The sequence below is a fragment of the Dreissena polymorpha genome, chromosome 1 (assembly GCF_020536995.1).
Source record: "Dreissena polymorpha isolate Duluth1 chromosome 1, UMN_Dpol_1.0, whole genome shotgun sequence".
In the NCBI taxonomy this organism is placed as follows: domain Eukaryota; kingdom Metazoa; phylum Mollusca; class Bivalvia; order Myida; family Dreissenidae; genus Dreissena; species Dreissena polymorpha.
In genome coordinates, this window is record NC_068355.1 from 101,479,931 (window position 1) to 101,503,314 (window position 23,384).

Sequence of the window (23,384 nt, forward strand, 5' to 3'; positions counted from 1 at the left end):
TTGCTATCTTCAATATTGCAAAAGTGATTGCAAATTTTAAAGTTAGCACAAACAAACACACAAACCAACCAACAAACCAACAAACAGACAGGGCAAAAAACAATATGTCCCTAACTATAGTGATGGGGGACATAAAAAAGTTAAAGAACAAAGCTTTTCACACAATGCTTAAGTCTATATTACACAACTAGATATGCCACATCCAAAGAACTTCTAAGAGACATACTACAAACCTCTTCAACAGTATCTCTCTCCACGAATCTCTTTTCTCTTTCCTTTTGTATCTTTTCCAGTTGGGCATTCTTTCTCTTTCTGCTTCTCTTCCCTACTTTTGGATCCTCTTGTACCTTTTCCTCAGAACTGTCCAAAAGTAACTGAAAAAGAAAATATATTTCATTGGACTGCCGTTACCTTTTAGCAAAATAACTGAAACTTTAACAAATTGAACCTGAAGTATTGTTTAAAGATCAAACAGATACTTTAGTATTTTATTTTCCATATAATTGCCACCAGATTAGCTACCAGACACTTCATAAATGCAAAACAATAAACTGTTAAAATTGACCAAATCTCAACTTAAGTCGAGATCTCTCCCTTTTTTATTCTATTATATAAGGGTTACTTGACTCCTTAAAGCGGTAAACGGTACCGCTTTTAAAATCAAGTGTAGGATTTCTATACGTATCCATCCATTTCGACAAACGCGATTATTTTTAAGTTTTTAATCGCAAAAAAGATGGATTTCTACCTAGTAACCACCGGATTTATTCTAATTGTCATAGATAAAATTAAATCTATAGCCTAGTTAGCAGGTAATTTATTATTTTTTAAACGGTACCTCTTTAAAACCGAAAGTATGATTTCTACGTCCATTTAAACAAACGCCATTATTTTATTATTTTAAAGTTTTAAAGCGCAAAAAAAAGGATTTCTACCTTGTAACCACAAGATATATTATAATTGGCATAGATAAAATATGTTTTTTATTTAAACTTAAATTTACTATGCCAAATTACTTGTGTGTTTTTTAGCTAATTGATTTTCTTACCATATTGTAACTAATACAAATGATACTTTGTATTAGTGTTAACGTTAAGTTATAAGTTTTTATTAAAGTTCTTTTCTGAAACTGTTATAACATAATGTTTGAAGTTAACAAACAATAACTGGTAGAAATAAGTGGTTTAATTAGTTTCTGAAGCACATTATTATTATAACAAAATTTAAATTTGAATACTGTGTTAAAGTTTTCACCAAAATGTGATTTTTATGGTTTTAAAATGTTGAATATGAATCATAATCTCGATGGAATGAGAAATTTAGTTCTACTTCACATGGACAATTCATGTTTGAAAAGTGCAGAAAATGGCAAACGAATAATTTAATTTTTGTCTGATGTTATGTGAATATTATTAAAACAATGCTAAAAATTAAAGTGTTTTTTGGGGGGGACAAATAAATGATGCTATTTATGCATTCATTTATATATTTTGTTTTGAAAGCACATACAACCAATATGGTAAACATATTTATAATAAAAAATATATATTACCTGTATGTATACCCCAAATTGCACCATTTTGGTCAACAAATTGTACAGTTTCTTAGACCATCAGGAGGGGCACATCTTACCAATTTTTATGGCCTAATATTCGTTTAACATTCCCTGGGGGAAACCATGCATGCATGCATTTACACCATTATATCAAAGCGATGAAGGCACTGACTTTGTTCGCTATTGCATAATCTCAGATGCAACTCAGTTTTCAAAATTATGTTAAAGCTTTTTATATCACAAGTTTGAAATGAACACAACTCATTCAAATTTTAAAGAGTTTGTCTTAAAGCACAAGTGAGATGTGTGTGACTGTTTATCCTCAGATTTATGTTATAGAGATAACTTAGACAAAATAACAACAATATGTCTTTCTTTTCACAATTGGTCGCTGCACTGGCAACCATCTTCAGAATTGTGGTTGCCTTGCTAAAGAATAACAAGCCTATAATCATGTACATGTTGTGATATGCGTATCTAATACTTTATCTATTTTCTTTAAATTATTGAGAAACAATTTTGCCCACATGACAGACTTTTAATGCAGCATTTAGACCATTTTTCACTGAAAGCAGCCAAAATGTACAGATTTCAATGATAAACTTACTAATGTCATCGCACAAAAAACACTAGACTGGCCAATATGTCCGACAAGCTCTTAAACCTATTGTTTACATAATTACAGGCTGTCGTCTGCTGGCATTTATCATCTGCTAAATTTGACTGGAGTTATCCACACAGGCAGTCATAGGTTAAAATAATAAAAAGTAGCTAAGGCATACTGATTTGCAAAATTGCGTCTGCATTATATGTGAGCTTCGCCCAGAAGTAAAAAATACAAAACAATTCTGTGTTTATAAGGCAAATCTAACTATAATATTACAAAATCAGCACCTTTCAAACTTAGAGCATTAAGTACAAAATTAAGCATATTTTAAGACTTTACAGACTTTATAAGATTTTCAGACATTGTAAACTATTTTCTGTTTTTATCATCAAATTATAATGTAGTTATGTTCAAATGTCACATATTTTTTTTATTGTTTTTAGGCAACTTTACTTAGGAACATTTAGCAGAAAACAAACACAATTGGATAAACAATCATGATTGCTAGTTGCAATAATCCAACTCCCAGCTATTGATCCTTCTGGTCACTGGGAGTTGCAACTGGAAACGAGGTTTTTTATGTAAAATCTGCCGCCTGGACAAAAAGCGGCACTTTAATAGGTAAAATGAGCATTATTTTCTGGCATAAACAAACACAAATAAATAATAAATTTATCCATAATACTCAAATTAAAACAACTCACTTGATGCCTTGTGTAGAGTAATGATATTAATCCAAGTTTCAAACATGTCAACTGTTCACGAAAATATGTAAGCGTTTGCCATGGAAACTCAGAGTATTTCGAATGTGAGAATATGCTTATGTAAACATAGTCTATATCCGGAATCCTCTGCAAGATAGGTCTTGTGTCTTATCAACCAATCGTGCTACACCGACTATCTTCGGAACCTCCATAAGAGAAATTTAATTCTCAATTCAAAACATCAGTTTTTGGTTTGTATACAGTTTATGTCCGTTTTTGTTTTTAGCATTTATCCCCAAAAACAGGCAGTTTGATGTCTATGGTAACAGGTTATGTGTTTGTTACAATGTATTAGTTTGATTGAATATAATTTTACAGCCAAATTTGAGACTTAATTTTTGACATGGAATTTAGTTTTATCACAAATAACTCTGAGCTGTACGTATATACTCATAAAAGCTCAGAGCATTCAAGAAGAACTACCATGATACTGAATCACAAAGAATCATTTAACACACCTAAGCAAGGGTAGGAGCAAACAATAGTATTGTCTCACCTGTGGGGGGTAGTGCAGATTGATAGAATGGTAACACTTGTAGTTAACAAATCCAAGGAGGGTTGTGTAGAACTCCACAAATGTCTTCATAACTCTGTAGTCCACATCTGTAGGATGCTGTAATAATACAGTTTGGTATATACCATGTGATTCCATTAACAAAGACAACATTTTATCACCTCACCTTCGTTTCCCATTGTCAAATATAACCCTCAAATAATTTAAATAAGCCATGCAATTGTAACATAATAAGGATATAATCTATATTATACACAGTGCATTGGTTTAAAATAGGAACACTGCTTTTTGGAAAAATCAAGTGAATAATAGAAGTGGTAAGCAATTAAGCAATGAAATAGAATATATATACCGGTATATAACAAATACAAATAGAATATATATACTGGTATATAACAAATACAATATAATATATACCGGTATAAAACAAAAACAAATAGAATATATATATACCGGTATATAACAAATACAAATAGAATATATATACCGGTATATAACAAATACAAATAGAATATATATATACCGGTATATAACAAATACAAATAGAATATATATACTGGTATATAACAAATACAAATAGAATATATATACCGGTATATAACAAATACAAATAGAATATATATATACCGGTATATAACAAATACAAATAGAATATATATACCGGTATATAACAAATACAAATAGAATATATATACCGGTATATAACAAATACAAATAGAATATATATACCGGTATATAACAAATACAAATAGAATATATATATATATACCGGTATATAACAAATACAAATAAAATATATACCGGTATATAACAAATACAAATAGAATATATATACCGGTATATAACAAATACAAATAGAATATATATACCAGTATATAACAAATACAAATAGAATATATATATACCGGTATATAACAAATACAAATAGAATATATATACCGGTATATAACAAATACAAATAGAATATATATACCGGTATATAACAAATACAAATAGAATATATATACCGGTATATTACAAATACAAATAGAATATATATACCGGCATATAACAAATACAAATAGAATATATATACTGGTATATAACAAAAACAAATAGAATATATATACTGGTATATAACAAATACTTGTCTATGAGCGCTTTTATTTTGTAACAAAACTTCATGTACAATAATAATAATTATATATGTTTGTAGTTGTAACAAGGATATTAGTAAAACTGATGGATGCTCCCAAATGATGCTTTGTCAATATATGGTTTAACTGTGTGGAGAAAAAAGTGTGACCTTGAGCAAATCTATCATTAGCCTCGGTGACCTTGACCCCAGTGACCTCAAACCTCATCAAAAAGGTAGAGGTTCATGCAAGGTACCTACATCCCAAATATGTTAAAGATCAGTCAAATATTAAAGGCGGTATGAGAAACTGTAACAAAAGTGTGACGGAAAATCTATTATTAGCCTCGGTGACCTTGACCTTGGCCCCAGTGACGTCAAACCTCATCAAAAGGTAAAGATCTATGTAAGGTACCTACATGCCAAATATGTAAGAGATAGGTAAAATATTGAAGGCACTATGAGAAACTGTAACAAAAGTTTGACGGAAAATCTATTATAAGCCTCGGTGACCTTGACCCAAGTGACCTCAAACCACATCAAAAGGTAGAGGTCCGTGTAAGGTACCTACATGCCAAATATGGAAGAGATCAGTAAAGTATTGAAGGCGCTATGAGAAACTGTAACAAAAGTGTGACGGAAGTAAGGAAGGAACCCCAAACTGGCAACTATATGCTTCCCATATAAATATATATATATATGGGGAGCATAATAAAATTAAGTGTGTATTTTATTCGCAGTATGGGTGTGTTTTACATGCAGCAAATCTGTGGTCATCACATTTAAATAAATATCATACAATAATTACAGTACATAAAGCAATGCTTTCTTCTTAAAGCAATGTCAACTTTGGAAACTGTCGACATCATTCTCTTTGGGGCTCTAATACTTCATACCCTTCAACTGTCTGTGATAAACATGTGTTCAGGCTTATTAAAAGCTAAGAACAAGATATTTAGTATCTAAACAAAACAGAATGAGAGCACCATCAATAATGTTTACTGTTATCCTTAAGCAAATTTTTATAATTTGATCGATTTAATTATGTACCAAATTTTATTTAAATCAATTCTTGTTAATTGGCATAAGCCCACTGAGTTTTAGCAAATCCATTTCACTAGGGGTTGTAGCGGTGTAGTGCATTAGGTATTTGCCTGGCGATCGGGAGGTCACGGGTGGAATCCCCACTGTGAGAGCATTTTTTAGATTTCGCCCATAGACACCGAGTACTGGATCTAGTCCCAGGATATTGACTGGAGAGCATTTCAAATAAACTTTAGGCATTTTATGCAATCGAGCTTAAATAAATAGGTTTAAAAACTTTCATATCTCAAAATTCCAAACAAATTTACTGTAAATAAAAAAAAAAAAAAATAGTTGTTAATTGCTTTCTCCAATATTTTTGAAAAGAAAAAGCTGATCAGAAAATAATCAATTGGTTGTGGCCTTAGCTTAATTTCATAGAACAATAACCAGCTTTATGAAGACAAGTGAGTACTTACAGCAAAGCCGGTGCTGTGCGGAACAATCCAATTGACCTGCTGACCGAACAGGTCCGCCTGGTAGTAGATCCCTTTTATGGAGATGAACACCTGAACACACACATAAGATAAACACATGAACACAGACAAAAACAATAGATGAACACAGCACACAAATATGAGTTAAACATCTGAACACAAAAATGTTTAAAGCTATTAGGAAAGAATAAATGTACACTTAGTTTTATCTAAGATAAGAAAATTGTTCTTCAACACTGATCACAGGTAATGATTTATAAACATCCACTTAACTGACTAACCCTAATTTGTTTGCTCACCATTACCTTTTTTTATGGTATTGCATTTTGGACTTCGGTCATTTTGCTATATAATTAACACATTATAACATCCTTGCCACATAATCTGACATTTAGATAAAACATAGAGGTGCATAAAAGAGTTTTATAATTTGTTGTAATTAGGCATCCTTAAATGAGTTCGAAATAACATGTGCAATTTTAAACAAGTTTGGTTTTTCCAGCCTACCTACACACTTTTTTTTTGATATTAGTGTTACCAAACACAGTGTTTTTTAGCCTCTAAGACATTTGATATGTACATATAACCAGTCATCTATTAACATTTTAACAACATACAATTGTACATTGATGCACTCTGAATATAAATTGTTTACTCAACGATATAAATGTTCATTGGTAATTAAAGACACAACTCTAAAGATGATCAATTTAAAGCTTTATTATAGGTTAAAACAGAAAAATGTCATTTCCTGACTTGAAACCAAATTACAAAAACGTATAGACTATGTTTCTTATCAAAAACAAAATCACTTATTGTGTTCTAACTTTTCTGAGGGACTTTGAGGCAATAACGTAGTGCAAAAACTCCACGGACAGTCGTCTGCACAGCTGCACAAAGCGCGTGTCTGTGATTTTGGTGCTGGGGAATATTGCAAACAGGAAAATCATCGAGAGGCAGTCGTCCAGGTCTCGAACTGCGTCTATAAACGTCGGATACCTACACAAATATATGCAGTGTTTTTTTACAGTTGTCACATAGAACCTAAGAAAGAACACTAACGATATTTTAATTAATGTTGACATCTAATTCAAAATTATACTAATAGGTAAAGGTTTTCAACTATTGTTTCAACCAAAAGTATGTAATTAAGCTTCCAAATATGTTGCCTTTGAAATTAGTGTTTAATGTTGGTAAATGCATGCATGCGTTAAGGTTCTTTAATAAAATATTGATATTGATAAAAGGGTTAAGTGATGTTTGTTTTTGTGTTGGAGCAATTATCAGATGGATACACATCCATATATGCCGTTAAACAAAATGGTTTCTCACTTAAACATATGTCAAACATTAAACCAATGATGTCAGTATCTTGCATGCCTGACCAACAATCTTTTAATGTTGTATATAACACCAAAACTCAGTTGGCTTAGTACAGTGGAGATTTTAACATAGGAGAGAGCATTCATGTTGTTGTTATACATGCCTATAGATCAGTTGTGTATTTTTACATATTCTAATTCCGTTTTTTTGTCAGTTTGGTTACTTTCATTAATGTGGGACCTCAAGATATTTTTGATGAAAAAAATCTTCTCTATTTAACCTATCTTTAACAATGTGTTCTAGATTGTACCTGGGCCTGTATTATAACTGGTCAAGGTAACCTTTCTTTGACAATGTGGTCTACTTTGTGCATGGAACTGTATGGTAACCAGTCCCATCCTCTTCCTCTAACAATGTTGTCTAGTTTGTACTTGGGTCTGAATGATAACCAGTCAAAATACGTTTCTTTAACAATATGGTCTTTGTACTTGCATCTTTATGTTAACCAGTCACAATACCTTTCTTTAACAATGTGGTCTTGTTTGTTCTTGCGTCTGCATGATAACCAGTGAAATTGCTTTTCTTTAAAAATGTGGTCTAGTTTGTACTTAGGTCTGTATGATAACCAGTCAAAATACTTTTCTATAAGAATGTGGTCTAGTTAGTACTTGGGTCTGTATGATATTCAGTGAAATTGCCTTTCTTTAACAATGTGGTCTAGTTTGTCCTTTGGTCTGTATGATAACCAGTCAAAATACCTTTCTTTGACAATATGGTCTAGTTTGTACTTGGGTCTGTATAATAACCAGTCAAAATACCTTTCTTTAAAAATGCGGTCTTGTTTGTACTTGGGTCTGTTTGATAGCCAGTCAAAATACCTTTGTTTGACAATATGGTCTGGTTTGTTCATGGGTCTGTATAATAACCAGTCAAAATACCTTTCTTTAAAAAAGTGGTCTTGTTTGTACTTTGGTCTGAATGATAACCAGCCATAATATCTTTCTTTAAGAATATGGTCTAGTTTGTACTTGGGTCTGTATGATAACCAGTCAAAATACCTTTCTTTAAAAATGTGGTCTTGTTTGTACTTGCGTATGTATGATAACCAGTCAAAACACCTTTCTTTAATTATGTGGTCTAGTTTGTACTTGGTTCTGTATGATAACCAGTCAAAATACCTTTCTTTAAGAATGTGGTCTAGTTTGTACTTGGGTCTGTATGATAAGCAGTAAAATTGCTTATCTTTAACAATGTGGTCTATTTTGTACTTGGGTCTGTATGATAGCCCGTCAAAATACCTTTCTTTTACAATGTGGTCTAATTCGTACTTGGGTCTGTATGATATTCAGTGAAATTGCTTTTCTTTAACAATGTGGTCTAGTTTGTACTTTGGTCTGTATGATAACCACTCAATATACTGTAAACGTATAGAAGTTCGTCGGTATGAAATTTCGTGGTTTAATAAAAAACAACAAATTCGTTGACACGTAATTTCGTGGATTTCAAATTCTCGGGGAAGATTGACAGTCATAATAACTTAAATTAAAATCAAATTAAACAACCAGAGTAATAACGTAGAATAATGTGCTAATGTGTGCTGATTAATGTGCACTGAAGCATGAACGTGTTGCCGATAATTGTCGATAAGAGCGAAATCGGTCCCCTAGTAGTAATAATTGAGTAATAAGGTCCCCAAAATACAGGTGTGAAAACCGTTATGTCTCTTTTAACTTTAATTGGCACTAATTGACATATGTGATAAATCTGCTAACTGTTAATTTGACGACGTCACGTAAAAGAGAAGAATCGTTGATGTACAGTTTAAATTCCGTGTTTGATTTAGAAAGTATTATTACCCAAACACTTATCAAGAAAACAACGTATTGTATTACCTAGCATATCGCAATCAAATATCTCAGATAACCGAAAACAGTAGAGAATGTCGGCAATGACATTCCGAAAGGACCGATTTCGGATAAAAATGTAAAAATAATCGTTGGTACTTGAATTCGTGGTTCAGCGGAACAACGAAATCCACGAAAATTAGTACCACACGAAATTTAATGGTTTTACAGTACCTTTCTTTAACAATGTGGTCCAGTTTGTACTTGGGTCTGTTCTTACGGATCCTGGACACTGCACTCAGATTTTTCCTGCCATAGGCCCTTGTGAGTCTCTTCATAAAATGCTGAAAAATGGGCAACACAGATATGTACCAAAAATGTTGCTTCAAAATAAAAACCAATGAATACTAGAAAAACAAGAGTTGTCAGAGGACAGCGCGCTCGACTATTCGAGTGCTTGACAGTATAACATAAGCCCTCATGGGGAAATTGTTCATATTGAATAATTTATTAGACGATCTTTCAAAAATAAAACAAGAAAAATAATTATTTTTTTTAATTGGGGGGGGGGGGGGGGCCGTAGGGGGGGGGTGGGTAAGAGGGGTGTGGTAATTTATAAGATGATGTTTGAAAAAAAAATTGGGGGGTAGGGGGGGTTGGGGGTGTGGGGGGGTGAGAGGGGTGTATAATATGGGGTGTGGTAATTTCTAAGAGGATGTTTAAAAAAAAAATTGGGGGGGGGAGGTTGGGGGGGGTTCTGGGTAGGGGCGTGGGGTATTGTTTGGGTGGAATCCATTGTGGTATTCAGGTAAGTGTTGTTTTGTCACAGTAATAATAAAATGTGATCATAAATAAAGAAGTTATGGCAATTGAAGCAAAATGTTCAATTATCTAAGTGTAAAAGGGCCATAATTATATCAAAATGCTTGATACAGTGGTCTGCTCTTGTTTATAGGTTGGGGTCATGTTGGTAAACAAGTATGCAACATATAAAAGCAATATGTCAAAGGATATAGGAAATATTTGGGGTAGTACGCAAGCTTTTACATAGATTTATCAATAATATGCATATTCTAAGTATAAAAGGGGCAATAATTATGACAAAATGCTTGATAGAGTAGTCTGCTCTTGTTTATATGTTGGGGTGATGTTGGTAAACAAGTATGCATGATATAAAAGCAATATGTCAAGGGACAATGAAAATAAATGGGGTAGTACGCAAACTTTAACATTTGCTGCATATTCAAGTGGAAAAGGGGCCATAATTATGACAAAATGCTTGATAGAGTTGTCTGCTCTTGTTTATAGGTTGGGGTCATGTTGGTAAACAAGTATGCAAAATATGAAAGCAATATGTCAAGGGACATTGAAAATAGTTGGGGTAGTACCCAAACTTTAACATTTGCTGCATATTCTAAGTGGAAAAGGGGCCATAATTATGACAAAATGCTTGATAGAGTTGTCTGCTCTTGTTTATAGATTGGGGTCATGATGGTTAACAAGTACGCAAAATATGAAAGCAATATGTCAAGGGACATTGAAAATAGTTGGGGTAGTACCCAAACTTTAACATTTGCTGCATATTCTAAGTGGAAAAGGGGCCATAATTATGACAAAATGCTTGATAGAGTTGTCTGCTCTTGTTTATAGGTTGGGGTCATGTTGGTAAACAAGTATGCAAAATATGAAAGCAACATGTCAAGGGACAAAGAAAATATTTGGGGTAGTACGAAAACTTTTACATTTGCACGCTAATGTTAACGCAGATGCCGACACCGGTGTGAGTAGGATAGCTCCACTATATATATTTCATATACACTGTAACTCCAATATAGTGGGGTCCGTTATAACGCTGTGTCCAAAATAACGCGGGGGGTCCTTGGATCCCGTTTTTTCTCCAACCTTCCATTTCTGATTCAAATCTATGTAATGCAACTTCATGTATTCTCAGAAAATTCAAAAAGGCGGGTGATCACAGCTTGATTGCATTATCCGTCTGTTTAACTGATTTTAATCGATTAGAGGTTAAACGACACTCAACAGCTAATTGGTGTTAATCTGTTGTTTGATGTCAATAAAGGTGTGAAAACTCGCGAGTCCGTGTTTATTACATGTATTCCCTATCAGAGCGGTTCGGTGCGCTAATTTTAATAAGGCACGTGCAAGCGGAATAATTATCAAATTAAAGTTATTTTAAACGATAACCAATTGTTTTTTTTTGTATTTATCGTGTATTGTATTTCATTGTATAAACTAAATATTGCTGTGTAAGTGTGTTATCGTTTATTATATGCTACACGTGCATGATAAATAAAAATATCTTTGTGTGTGTTTAATGTTTCAGTACGTATACGAAAAATAAATAAAAAAATCCTGACACAATTTACATGCTAACGCAGTGTAATAGTTAACAGAGATGCACTTAAATTTTTGCCCGTTATCAGAAAGTCCACGGAAAGCGTGTTTTTTACATGCTGTGTATGACGCAATAAAACATTTCTTTGTACATGTATCGTATTGCATTCAATCTAAATTTAAATTCCCTCGTCCAATAAAACTGTGTCCCATAATGCACTGTACTTATTTTTCTGAAAAATGGCGTAGGCATATGAATTTGTTTACGAAATTTGTAAACATATTTCTTGTCATAAATGTTAAACATTATTTTTTCGTAAGTGATGTTGTAATTATATTGGATTGTCGGATAAATGTGCACATTAGAAAAGCGGTATGTATACTGTTATCGATCGATTCTTTTTTTATGCATGTATTTGCGGATGACAATACACAGGACCTATATTATAGGCTATACAATACCTGTTTTTATAGCCCCCTTAAATAAATAAGCTCAAAACTTATAACGCTGTCCGTTTATAACGCTGTTGCGTGGCTTGGACCCCGTCATCCGCGTTATATTGGAGTTACAGTGTATAATAGTTGAGCTACAAACAATACATTCAAACAATAAAACATGATAGATGTGAAAGTGTTTTGTATACCATCCTAAAGTGAATGCATCCATTTAAATTGCAGCTGTATAAAATACTTGAGCATAAACAGTAGCAAAGATAGCAATTGGCTTCTTAAATTTAGTTTGGTTACTTTAAAAAAATAAAACTCTCTGTAAATTATTCAAATTTTTACACTTAAGGAGAGAAAAATACTTTATGAAACAATTACTTTTGCAAAAAAAAAAATGTTGCATGGCTATCTGACAAGTTTTCTCAGCACAAACTAGTTTCTGTCCTTATAATGATGACATATGTGTCAATGTACATGTATACATATTTTTCAAACAAACATTAAGGTTAGTGTTGAATACAGATAAGTGTAAAAAAAGCTTTAAAACCCTAACATTGGCTTTTTTTGCTAAACAACTCAACTTATGTGTATTGAATATTTTTCTGATCTAGTATTCATCCAATAATTTGGACATTTTTCAGCCTTAATTTTGTAACAAACATTTCTGCTGAAGAACACAAGACAATTACCAAATGAAATCATGACATTTTACAATATGACATTACTGGTAAGTGTATATCACAAGGTTGTATTTCATCAATACGCGTGTTATGAGATATCTCTATTTTGCATTCTTAAATCTAAGAATGTGATGGTGAATAATGGACCCAGACCACTCTACAACACCAGGAGGATCCACCTTGTACATGTACGCCCACCAACACACACACCTTAAACTCTCTGAACTTGTCAATGAGTGGCTCATGCAGCAGGAACTGTATGTCCTTCATCATATAGTACGTCCTGGGGGCCTGGTTGCCGTGCCCCGCCTTCTTCCTGTGCCGTGGCTCCACTGGGTAGATACCTTTCAGGATGCATAGCCGTCTACAAATGGCAATACAAATGTATGGGATATTCTGACTATTAACTTTCAAACGTATGCTTTAAGTGAAATTTTATTTAATCTATTACGCATTAAATTATTTTAATACTACAATAACACTACAGTTTTCACTACTACCAAAAACAATATCTTCTGCGCTATGCTGGTTGACTAAGTTTAAGTACATATATTTGTCAATTTTTTTCCACTCTTGAAGTCTATTTAAGTGTATCTTAGTCTATTCTAGATGATTTACTTGACTTTTCAACCATAATAAGGAGTGTCAGGGGCAAAATAAACATCAACATTCACATTATTTTTATGTTAAGGGAACGATCATGGGTCAAAACATATTCAGGATGGCAAGACTGAACTGTCTGATAACATTAACAACAAGAGCTGTCAGAGGACAGCGTGCTCGACTATTGGAGAAGACAGTATAATGTAAGCCATCATGGAGAGGGGATATAATGTGGGTGTTTGGTCATTTAATAGATGATATTTCAAAAAAGAGAAAACAAATATATAAAAAAATAAAAAAAAATTGGGGGGGGGGGGGATTCTGGGGTGGGGCGTGGGGGATGGTTTGGGTGGAGTCCATTGTGGTATGTCAGGTAAGTGTTGTTTTGTCAAAGTATGAATCAAATGTGATCATAAATAAAAAAGTTATGGCAATTTAAGCAAAATTTATTAATTTGACCTTGAGTGAAGGTCATTCAATGGTCAAGGTCAAATTCAACTTGCCAGGTACAGTAACATAATGATAGTAAGAAACTATTTGAAGTTTGAAAGCTATAGAATTGATTCTTTAGAAGTAAAGTGGATCTAAACACCAAATTTAACAAAATATTTAAAGTTACAAAGACAAAAAAGGGCCATAATTCCGTTGAAAAGCCAACCAGAGTTATGCAACTTGCCCTGCACAGTCCCCTTAAGATATTTAGCAAGTTTTCCAAGTCTAAAAAGCAATAGCTATGATACTTTAGGAGTAAAATGGACCAAAACACAAAACTAAACCAAATGTTCAATTATTTAAGTATAAAAGGAGCCTTAATTCTCTCAAAATGCTTGATACAGTTGTCTGCTCTTGTTTATAGATTGGGGTCATGTTGGAAAAGAAGTATGCAAAATATGAAAGTAATATGTCAAAGGACATAGGAAATATTTGGGGTGGAACGCAAACTTTAACATAGAGTTATCCATAATACGGTATGCATATTACTTATATAAGTGTATAAAGGGCCATAATTCTTACAAAATGCTTGATACAGTTGTCTGCTCTTGTTTAAAGGTTGGGGTCATGATGGTTAAGAAGTATGCAAAATATGAAAGCAATATGTCAAGGGACATAGGAAATATTTGGGATGGTACGCAAACTTTAACATTTGCACGCTCACGCTTACGCTAACACCGAGGTGAGTAGGATAGCTCCACTATATATATTTCATATATAAAAGTCGACCTAAAAATTGTGCACCTTGTTTCCTTAGTCCAAGTCATCCTTAAATATTAAAGTTTTTTTTACAATAGTCTCACACTTTTTTAGTTATTTTTTTTTTAAGTAGATAAAGTTTTAAGATTTGCACATGTCCGCATTAACAATTCGAGGGGCACCAGGGTAAAGCGACTCGTGGCACCCTGCTATTTCACTCTACCTTTTTCTCTGAAATGCCCCTGATGCTTACCTGAAGTCTTTCAAGGAGATCTGAAGTTTCTTGATGGCCTTTGTTCTGTGCACAAACGCAGTGGCTGCTCCACTCTGGCCCTGCAGAAAATATTATGTTTATGTAAATTCAAAGCCCAATTAATTCATCTAACAGAGGTCTCCATTCTGTGCCAATTTCTGTCTGTTTTCCATTTAAAAAGTCCCTTCTGTGCAAGTGATAACTTGTATATTAATCCATCATGTTTGGTTACTTTGTCAGTGATTATCCATATCAGACAAAATTCACAATCAAACAACACTACTAACTATAATACTTGTATTATACTAGTATTTAAGTTGGAATTGCAAATCACAGTTCTTGCTTATCAATTCTACACTATGTCACTTAAAATTAACACAAATGAAAATGCAAAAAGTAAATAAAAAATTGCTTTTTTTAATTGTTTATTTAGTTTTCTATTAAAAAAAATGCTTACAATAAAACAGATTATTTGAAAAATTGTAATTAATTTTTTCTAAGAGGTCAAAAATGTTCCAACATGTGGAATATCAGAGGAGAAAAATGCCACTCGTCCACCCCCAATGTATTTTATGACCACTTTCTTATTGAATTATATTATTTTCTAAAGCATATCTATTTTGCAAGTAGAACTCAAACTTTTTTCACGCACTTGAACTTTTCTGTATAATCTGAAATTTATAACTAAATCCAGTTTGGTGTAGATGTTAGTGCCATCATTGTACACAACATTCATATTTGTTTAGTGCCACAAAAAAAAAAGCGCCATGCATCAAAGACATTTTGCAAGCTGTCAATCTGCATTCTTCTTGGTAATTATATCAGCCAATCAGCGATCAGGCACATGAGGGTGTACCGTGTATACAATAATGGTACATGTCACAGATCAATGCTGACCTGCATCATTGTGGATACAGCTTAAACGACTTGTTTTTAATTAAAAGAACAAGTTTCCATATTTTTTTAGAATGCACTATCCCTTACTCTCATAGTACCGGCCCTCCTCATAGTGCACTATCCCTTACTCTCATAGTATCGGCCCTCCTCATAGTGCACTATCCCTTACTCTCATAGTATCGGCCCTCCGAATAGCGCACTATCCCTTACTCTCATAGTATCGGCCTTCCTCATAGTGCACTATTCCTTACTCTCATAGTATCGGCCCTCCTCATAGTGCACTATCCCTTACTCTCATAGTATCGGCCCTCCTCATAGTGCACTATCCCTTACTCTCATAGTATCGGCCCTCCTCATAGTGCACTATCCCTTACTCTCATAGTATCGGCCCTCCTCATAGTGCACTATCCCTTACTCTCATAGTATCGGCCCTCCTCATAGCACACTATCCCTTACTCTCATAGTATCGGCCCTCCTCATAGTGCACTATCCCTTACTCTCATAGTATCGGCCCTCCTCATAGCGCATTATCCCTTACTCTCATAGTATCGGCCCTCCTCATAGTGCACTATCCCTTACTCTCATAGTATCGGCCCTCCTCATAGCGCACTATCCCTTACTCTCATAGTATCGGCCCTCCTCATAGTGCATTATCCCTTACTCTCATAGTATTGGCCCTCCTCATAGTGCACTATCCCTTACCTTCATAGTATCGGCCCTCCTCATAGCGCACTATCCCTTACTCTCATAGTATCGGCCCTCCTCATAGTGCACTATCCCTTACTCTCATAGTATCGGCCCTCCTCATAGTGCACTATCCCTTACTCTCATAGTATCGGCCCTCCTCATAGTGCACTATCCCTTACTCTCATAGTATCGGCCCTCCTCATAGTGCACTATCCCTTACTCTCATAGTATCCGCCCTCCTCATAGTACCGTGGCTTTTATGACAAAAACTTCATAAGAGCTGGAAAGTTTGTGGGGTTTTTTTTTTCTCAATTTTTATTAGCAGTGATTTTTTTACTTTTATTTGTTACAGCCTGTGCCATTTGGATTGGGAAAATTAGCGCAATAAACCATGAAATTTGGAAAATAGCGCCATAAACCATGAAATTCGGAAAAAAGAAGCATTATAAATATGAGTATAAGTAACAGAATTAAAATTGTTTTTTAGTGCATGTTTGACAGCTTTTTTATATTATAAAGTGTTACTTTAATTTCTTTTTCACAATCATCTTACAATGAAGACAATGTTTAGTTAATATCCTTTCACAACATATTAAACTTGCAATAATCTATAGATTTTTAAATACAAAATTTTATCATAACCACTTTAAGTGTATTAAGTTTAATACAGTATTTTTTAAATTAAATATCATATGGGGAAAACATTAACAAATATTAACAAACACTCTGCAGTATTCTTGTTGTTTTAATGGTGTATTAAACAGAGTTAAATTAATATATTTAATTTGTTTCAGTAAAATGTACAGCGTGATGAAATCCATAAAGCAGAATACTTCTGCCCTGCACTCGTTCTACAACATTATCGCTGTATATCATTATAACCTAATTGGGTATATTGGGAAAATTGTGCTTTTTATTGAAAAGGACAAGGGACGTTAAAAACAACAACTTTGATTTTTGTGATTGGGAAGCAGCCGAATAGCGGCGGTAATTTTAGGGAAAGCAAGAGATGTGTTCGTCAGAAAATCAATGCCCCCTACTGCGCCGCTTTGAAATAAAATTTATATTTATCATTTGGCAGGTATAGAAAACATCTCCCTTTAAAGCTTATTACTTCCCTTGGATTTTGTCCAATCCAACCGGGGGGGGGGGGGGGGGGGGGATCATATCACTGATCACAGATATCACTGACAACCAAGGCCTGTGGTTTATCAAAGAGATCATAGCCATCAAGAGTTCATCATGTATCTATGGACATAAGTCCACAGGTATGTAATGAACCCTACCATTCACAGATTGGTACAGGAAAGAAATGATAATTATATCATTTAAAAAAAAACTTTGGCAAATCAATCATTTGAGTTGTAAATAATCACAATAAAAAATCTGTACAGTAACTGTGAAAAGAACTTAAAGTCTTGGTAAGGAAATATATTATCTGAGATTTATAATTATATAAATTACTTCCCTTGAAACGAATTGTCTCTAACAAATCTCTATTTTTAGTAGCAAATAATTAAAAGCCACTAACCATGACTGTTGATTCACCACTCAAAATGTGCAGCTCCATGAGATACACATGCATGCCAAATATCAAGTTGCTATGTTCAATATTGAATAATTATCTCTCTTTAAAGCTTATTTCTTCCCTTGGATTTGTTTTTTTGACCTTAGACCTTGAAGGATGACCTTGACCTTTTACCACGATGTGTTGGTCAGAAACACAATGCCGCCTACTGCACAGCTTTGATTTATTAAAAAAAAAATATAATTTGGCAGGTCAGATAATTATGTCCATTTAAAGCTTATTACTTCCCTTGGATTTGTTTTTTCAACCCCGTGACCTAGTTTTTGACCAGACGTGACCCATAATCGAACATGACCTAGATATTGTCTAGATACAACTTCTAACCAAGTTTGGTAAAGATCGGATGAAAACTATTTGAAATAGAGAGCGGACACAAAAAGTGTGACAGACTGACGGACAGTGCGAAAACTATATACCCCCTTTTCTTCGAAAGCAGGTTTTTTTCTCAGCATTTTGGGAAGAAAGCCCATGGCTTTGAAATTGGGAATTTTATCTGCATTTACAAGAAATTGGGAAAATAAAATGGGATTTAAAACTGCATGAAAGAGTTCAACATCTTGAATCACAAACTCCACAAACACCATCATGATCAACAGTTTTCCACATAATAAACTCACTCAAAGTCTTAAGTCACAAACTTATATCCCTAGTTTCAACATGTTGAATATCAGTCAGCACTTTGCTTTCGGAAATCAACGATGACAATGCAAAAGAGTCACTTGTTATTTAATTACTATCATTGACAATGGAAGGAGTTTCAATGGGAGGACTTGTTCTTGTTGACCATGTTTGTTTATTTAATGATGCTTGCTTAAAAAATCAACAGTTTTTGTTTGACCACATTTTTGCTAAGGAATCTTTTTCAAGTAATATTTCAAATTGTGTGACATATTTGTTTTCCATTCAGCCGAATCACAAAACACTTAAATTTCATCACAAATATAATAAGCGCCTGAACAACACAGAGAATATCGGGCACACAAATGATGCCAACGTTATCTAAATCGCGACATAGTCTAAAAACTGTACGAGAATGGAACCAACCCCGGAAACCTGATATGCTGTGAGAAGTTGGATGTGCTAGGAGAAGTTGCCAGTAGATTTTGATGAATTTCGGTAGGGTAAGTAAATCCAGTTCTATAATTGTTTAAAGGCATTTCTATAAAATAAAATATTTTAAGAACAACATAAGCAAGACTTTCATTTCCATAAAATTATTTTTTTAGAACAAGCACATGTGCATAGTAACAAATCTTAGCAACCAATCAGAAGGGCCGAGACAATTGTACATGAAACAGATTACTACCGGGAAATAAGTCTAGCCAGTACTTTATGAAAATATTGCCAATTTAAATGCAGTTTTCCTTCCTATGTCTAAGAAAACACATTTAACTACAGATTGATAGAAAATACATGCGTGTTTTTATATTTGTTCACTTCCAAATTCGTATGTATTGATCAAGAGGGCCTATATTTCAGATAGACATGCTACCTATTTTTTATTTACATAACTTTTTGCTCACTTTGGGCGAAAACTACACATTTTACTTTTCGCATAATCGTAGTTTGTTTGAATAATCAATATATGAAATAAATTGTGCATATGTTTTGTTAATAAACATGTAGTGATTTATGGGTCCGTCACTTCCAACAGCATACATGCCATACGTCCCGGATTGTCTGGGAAATGAAGAACGTGTCCCGCAGTCCCAGATTTTTCAAAATCCATACATACATTAGTGCCGCAACAATATACCGGTAAATATCGCAATACGAAATCTGCATATTGTATTGCGATACGATTTTCATCATACCGGTACAAAAATTCTACAAAAATTCATCCATATTTCGCCTAGAAAAGCCATCTGAAATAATAATATCAAAGTAAACAAAACAAATCGGTCTTAAATTTTAGATGAAGCTTATGAAAATACGAAAAAAACAACACAAGTAATTACATAATAAAAATGTAAATTGATGTTTATATTACAAACATTATTAATGATCAAAAAAAAATTACTTAACAGCATTCTGATAAGTTACACGACCGGCTTTAAAACATCCACAATTCTCTTTTGGGTTATTATTCTTCTTTATTATAGTACTCAAAATGGCAGACAAAACGAATGACGAGTTTGACTTTATAGACATTTTGTAAAAAAGTCTAGAATTGCCAACAGGATATAACTGGAACTTAAACATACAATACAAAGGTTATTTTCATGTAATTAAGTTGGTTTTGGTGATTAGCTGGCCAGTTATAATTCTGGTGCAAGTTAGCAATACATGTATATTGCAATACGGGTTTTTGAACTGACAATATATAGCAATACAGTTTTTGGAGTATTGTTGCAGCACTAATATACATGTACCTTATCTTCAGCTTAACTGCACCTCGAATCTGTGTCTTACTAATCCGCAGTGTCTTCATGGCAATGCCTACCCAAATAGGTGACTAAGCTATGTGTCAAAATCGATCAATCAACAGCTAGGGGTCCTCTTATCATATCTATTCTCTCATGTTCGCAGTCAAACTGAAAAGGCGGCATTGTTTAATGTGGTTATTAATTGGCTTGAATACATGTATACTGATTTTATGGCAGTTTGTTGGCGAATGCTTTGAATGACAGGGGTTTTTTTTACTAAGAAAGTGACGTTGATATTCGGCGTCTTCCCCTACCAGAATTTTTCCCCTAAAACTACCATTTCCCCTCCAAAAATAGAATTTTTCACCAAAATATAATATTTTACCCTCAAAGAAATGTTGTTTTTTTTTTGGGAAGTCGACACTTATCCAATTTGTACCATGTACAACGATCTCGCTCTCTCTCCCGACGAACACTCAAATCTGGGAATCCCAGTGATTCTATATATAGCTCTTAAATTACGTCATGGAAACCGGGCAACTAATCATATTAATCATGTAACTATTTTACTGGATTCCGGTCTTGCGCGAGAAGGGTGTTTCGTCAATTAATTACCGGAAACCAGTCAAATTTTCATCCGGGTTATGTGAAAGCCAAGATATAAACGTTAAAACAGAAAAAATTCTCACAATTGGCATTCATACACGAACAAAATAAAACGTTCGGACTAGGAAAATATTAATTGCGTTGACGCATTTTTTAAGAATGAATCATCAAAAACAGTTGAAACCCAGCAGGATTTGGAGGTACTGTAATCAACATCCATTAATACTGTCGGATTATTGTGAAAGTGAAAGTAGACAATCGGCAGCTGCCGCACCTTTCCTTTCCAATACTGTAGCAGATCTAGATCGTCAACCCATTCATAATGAAATTGAAATCACAATATTGACATCATTCCCCGGCCCCAGTTGAAAACATTTCCCATTATTAGATCAACCCCTGTTACTTTATTTAGGACTTTGACTTTAATATCATACTTGTTCATGTGTTTAAGAACAAAAAGGTCAGAGACATGCCTCTTTTTCTAAAAAAACCCCTGAAGTCTGTAAGCGAGTTGTAGACATTGAAATGAACAGTTTTTATTTTTTCCCCAAATATGTCTCTTTCGTGCTCGATTTTCACCTTTTACCCAGCGTCCAGCGTCTTCCCCTTTTTCTAAAAAAAAACCCTGAATGAGCGACAACACTTGTAAGCAGTCATATATGTACCTGCAGTAAGATCAAGATCATGCAGACGACGAGTGACGTAATTTTCATATGCGTGTGATTTTATTGCAGTTTATTGAATTAATTACGCAAAAATGTAAATGTTTCGTTCGATTCTCGAACAAGCATTATTCAATTCCGAAACACGCTTCCGAATTTTAAAGCTTACGCGACATTTACAAATACAAGCATCAAATAAACAGTGCTTTATCCTTTGTCTCTATAAAAAGCGTGTGAAAATTATGCAGACATGTAGAATGTCGCATGGAAAGTGTGGGTGTATTTTGTGTTGTATAAAAACATGAACATCACGTCAGGCGATTTACGCGTGTTCAGTGGAAAAAAACAAACCTGATTGGACATTATTTCATCACATCTTTAAATAGTAACAAATGCGCTACAAAGTTTTTATGTGGCCGTTGTTCATGAATGATGCAAGAATGATTCATGAACAATTCATTAAACTCTCACAGAGCTGGTGCTCTTTTCAGACACGAAAAACACGTGGCTTATATCTAATACGGCAGTAGTGATGTTTAATTTGACGTAAATAGATCTAGTGTATTTCGGATAGGCTTTTGAACTTAGCAATTTACGATGTAAAAAAAAAATGCGTACCCAAAATGCTTATATGTCTATTTATATCGCTATATGTATACATGTCCCAGAAAATCTGCAAAAGTCCCGGAAAATTTAGCTCAATGTCCCGGAATCGGTCTGAAAATTTATGGCATGTATGTCCAACAGCCTGGCTAGCTCTTTATTGACGTAGTTAAATTGTCTGACTACCACTCTGGAGATCGTGGGTTCAATCCCCTGCTTTAGATCCGTATTTTCACAATAAACATATTTGTAGCTGTTAAAAAAATGACGATGCTAAACTACTGGATCACCATTAATTGTTCATAAGTAATTGTCACAAAACGTCATTAATATCACACAGCAATTCATAAAATTTAAAAAAAATATATTGACTATACCCTGTGTATTATAATTTCGGTTGATTGAATCTGATAATGGAATATGAATTGACAAGGTAATTCTTAAACACTATAACCTTTTTTGTTGCTCTACCCATCGCTATGTCTTTTTTTCTGAGCAATATTTAAGCACGTGTTTTTGTTTTCTTGGTGGTCGAAATTCTCCTGTATGAAGAGGATTTGAAAGGGGAGGTAATTGCATATTACCGACAAGAAAATATTTTTTAACAGCAAGTAAGTTTTCGATATATTTGTGAAAATGTTGTTTAAGATTTTCGAATCTTCTCATAATCGTTTAAACATGCACTTTCGTATCAACATAATATGTCATTATTATGCTAGTGCAGTTTGTTCTGTTCTGTTCTGTTAAAATTACTGTCGAGTTCTAAATGATAATTTAGGGCTTGATATTAGAATTGATATTATATTGAAATATATATTGATATCGTTTCAGTCTTGAACTGTTAATGAACATGGAGTATGGAGTGGAAATAAACTTTTCAAAAAGACCTATAAATTATTATATTTTATTATACGTCTTTGCTTTTCCGCAATATTGAACACTACCACAAGAACATGTATATATATCATTCTTGCATATAGTTCCTTTCATTGCAAAATATTAGGCCACACTTTTATTTTGGAATTCATGTCATATTTATCTTTTGTACAACCTCGGTCAATTGTGTGTATTGAGAATATTCGAAGACATATATTGTGTAAATTGATTCAAAATGTATAACTCAGAGAAGAAAAACTTATGAAATTATAAGATCTAATGTTTGGTTATATTTTAACCTCAAGGACTACCTGTTGTACACATGTCTA

At 33.6% G+C, this 23,384-nt stretch overlaps 1 protein-coding gene across 2 annotated transcripts in view; it reads right to left on the reverse strand.

The window, feature by feature from the left end:
* LOC127842951 (pescadillo homolog) overlaps window positions 1–22,754 on the reverse strand; it is a 36,255-nt gene extending 13,501 nt beyond the window's left edge. For both annotated transcript variants that reach the window (XM_052372760.1, XM_052372753.1), the window contains exons 1-8: window positions 22,634–22,754; window positions 14,771–14,850; window positions 12,934–13,087; window positions 9,476–9,585; window positions 6,902–7,073; window positions 6,057–6,146; window positions 3,423–3,539; window positions 234–374 (exon numbers count right to left, since the gene is read on the reverse strand). In XM_052372760.1, the coding sequence (XP_052228720.1) occupies window positions 234–374; window positions 3,423–3,539; window positions 6,057–6,146; window positions 6,902–7,073; window positions 9,476–9,585; window positions 12,934–13,087; window positions 14,771–14,850; window positions 22,634–22,654 (885 nt within the window). In that variant the 5' untranslated portion in view covers window positions 22,655–22,754. The remainder of the gene's footprint in view (window positions 1–233; window positions 375–3,422; window positions 3,540–6,056; window positions 6,147–6,901; window positions 7,074–9,475; window positions 9,586–12,933; window positions 13,088–14,770; window positions 14,851–22,633) is intronic.
* Window positions 22,755–23,384: the final 630 nt, after the last annotated feature.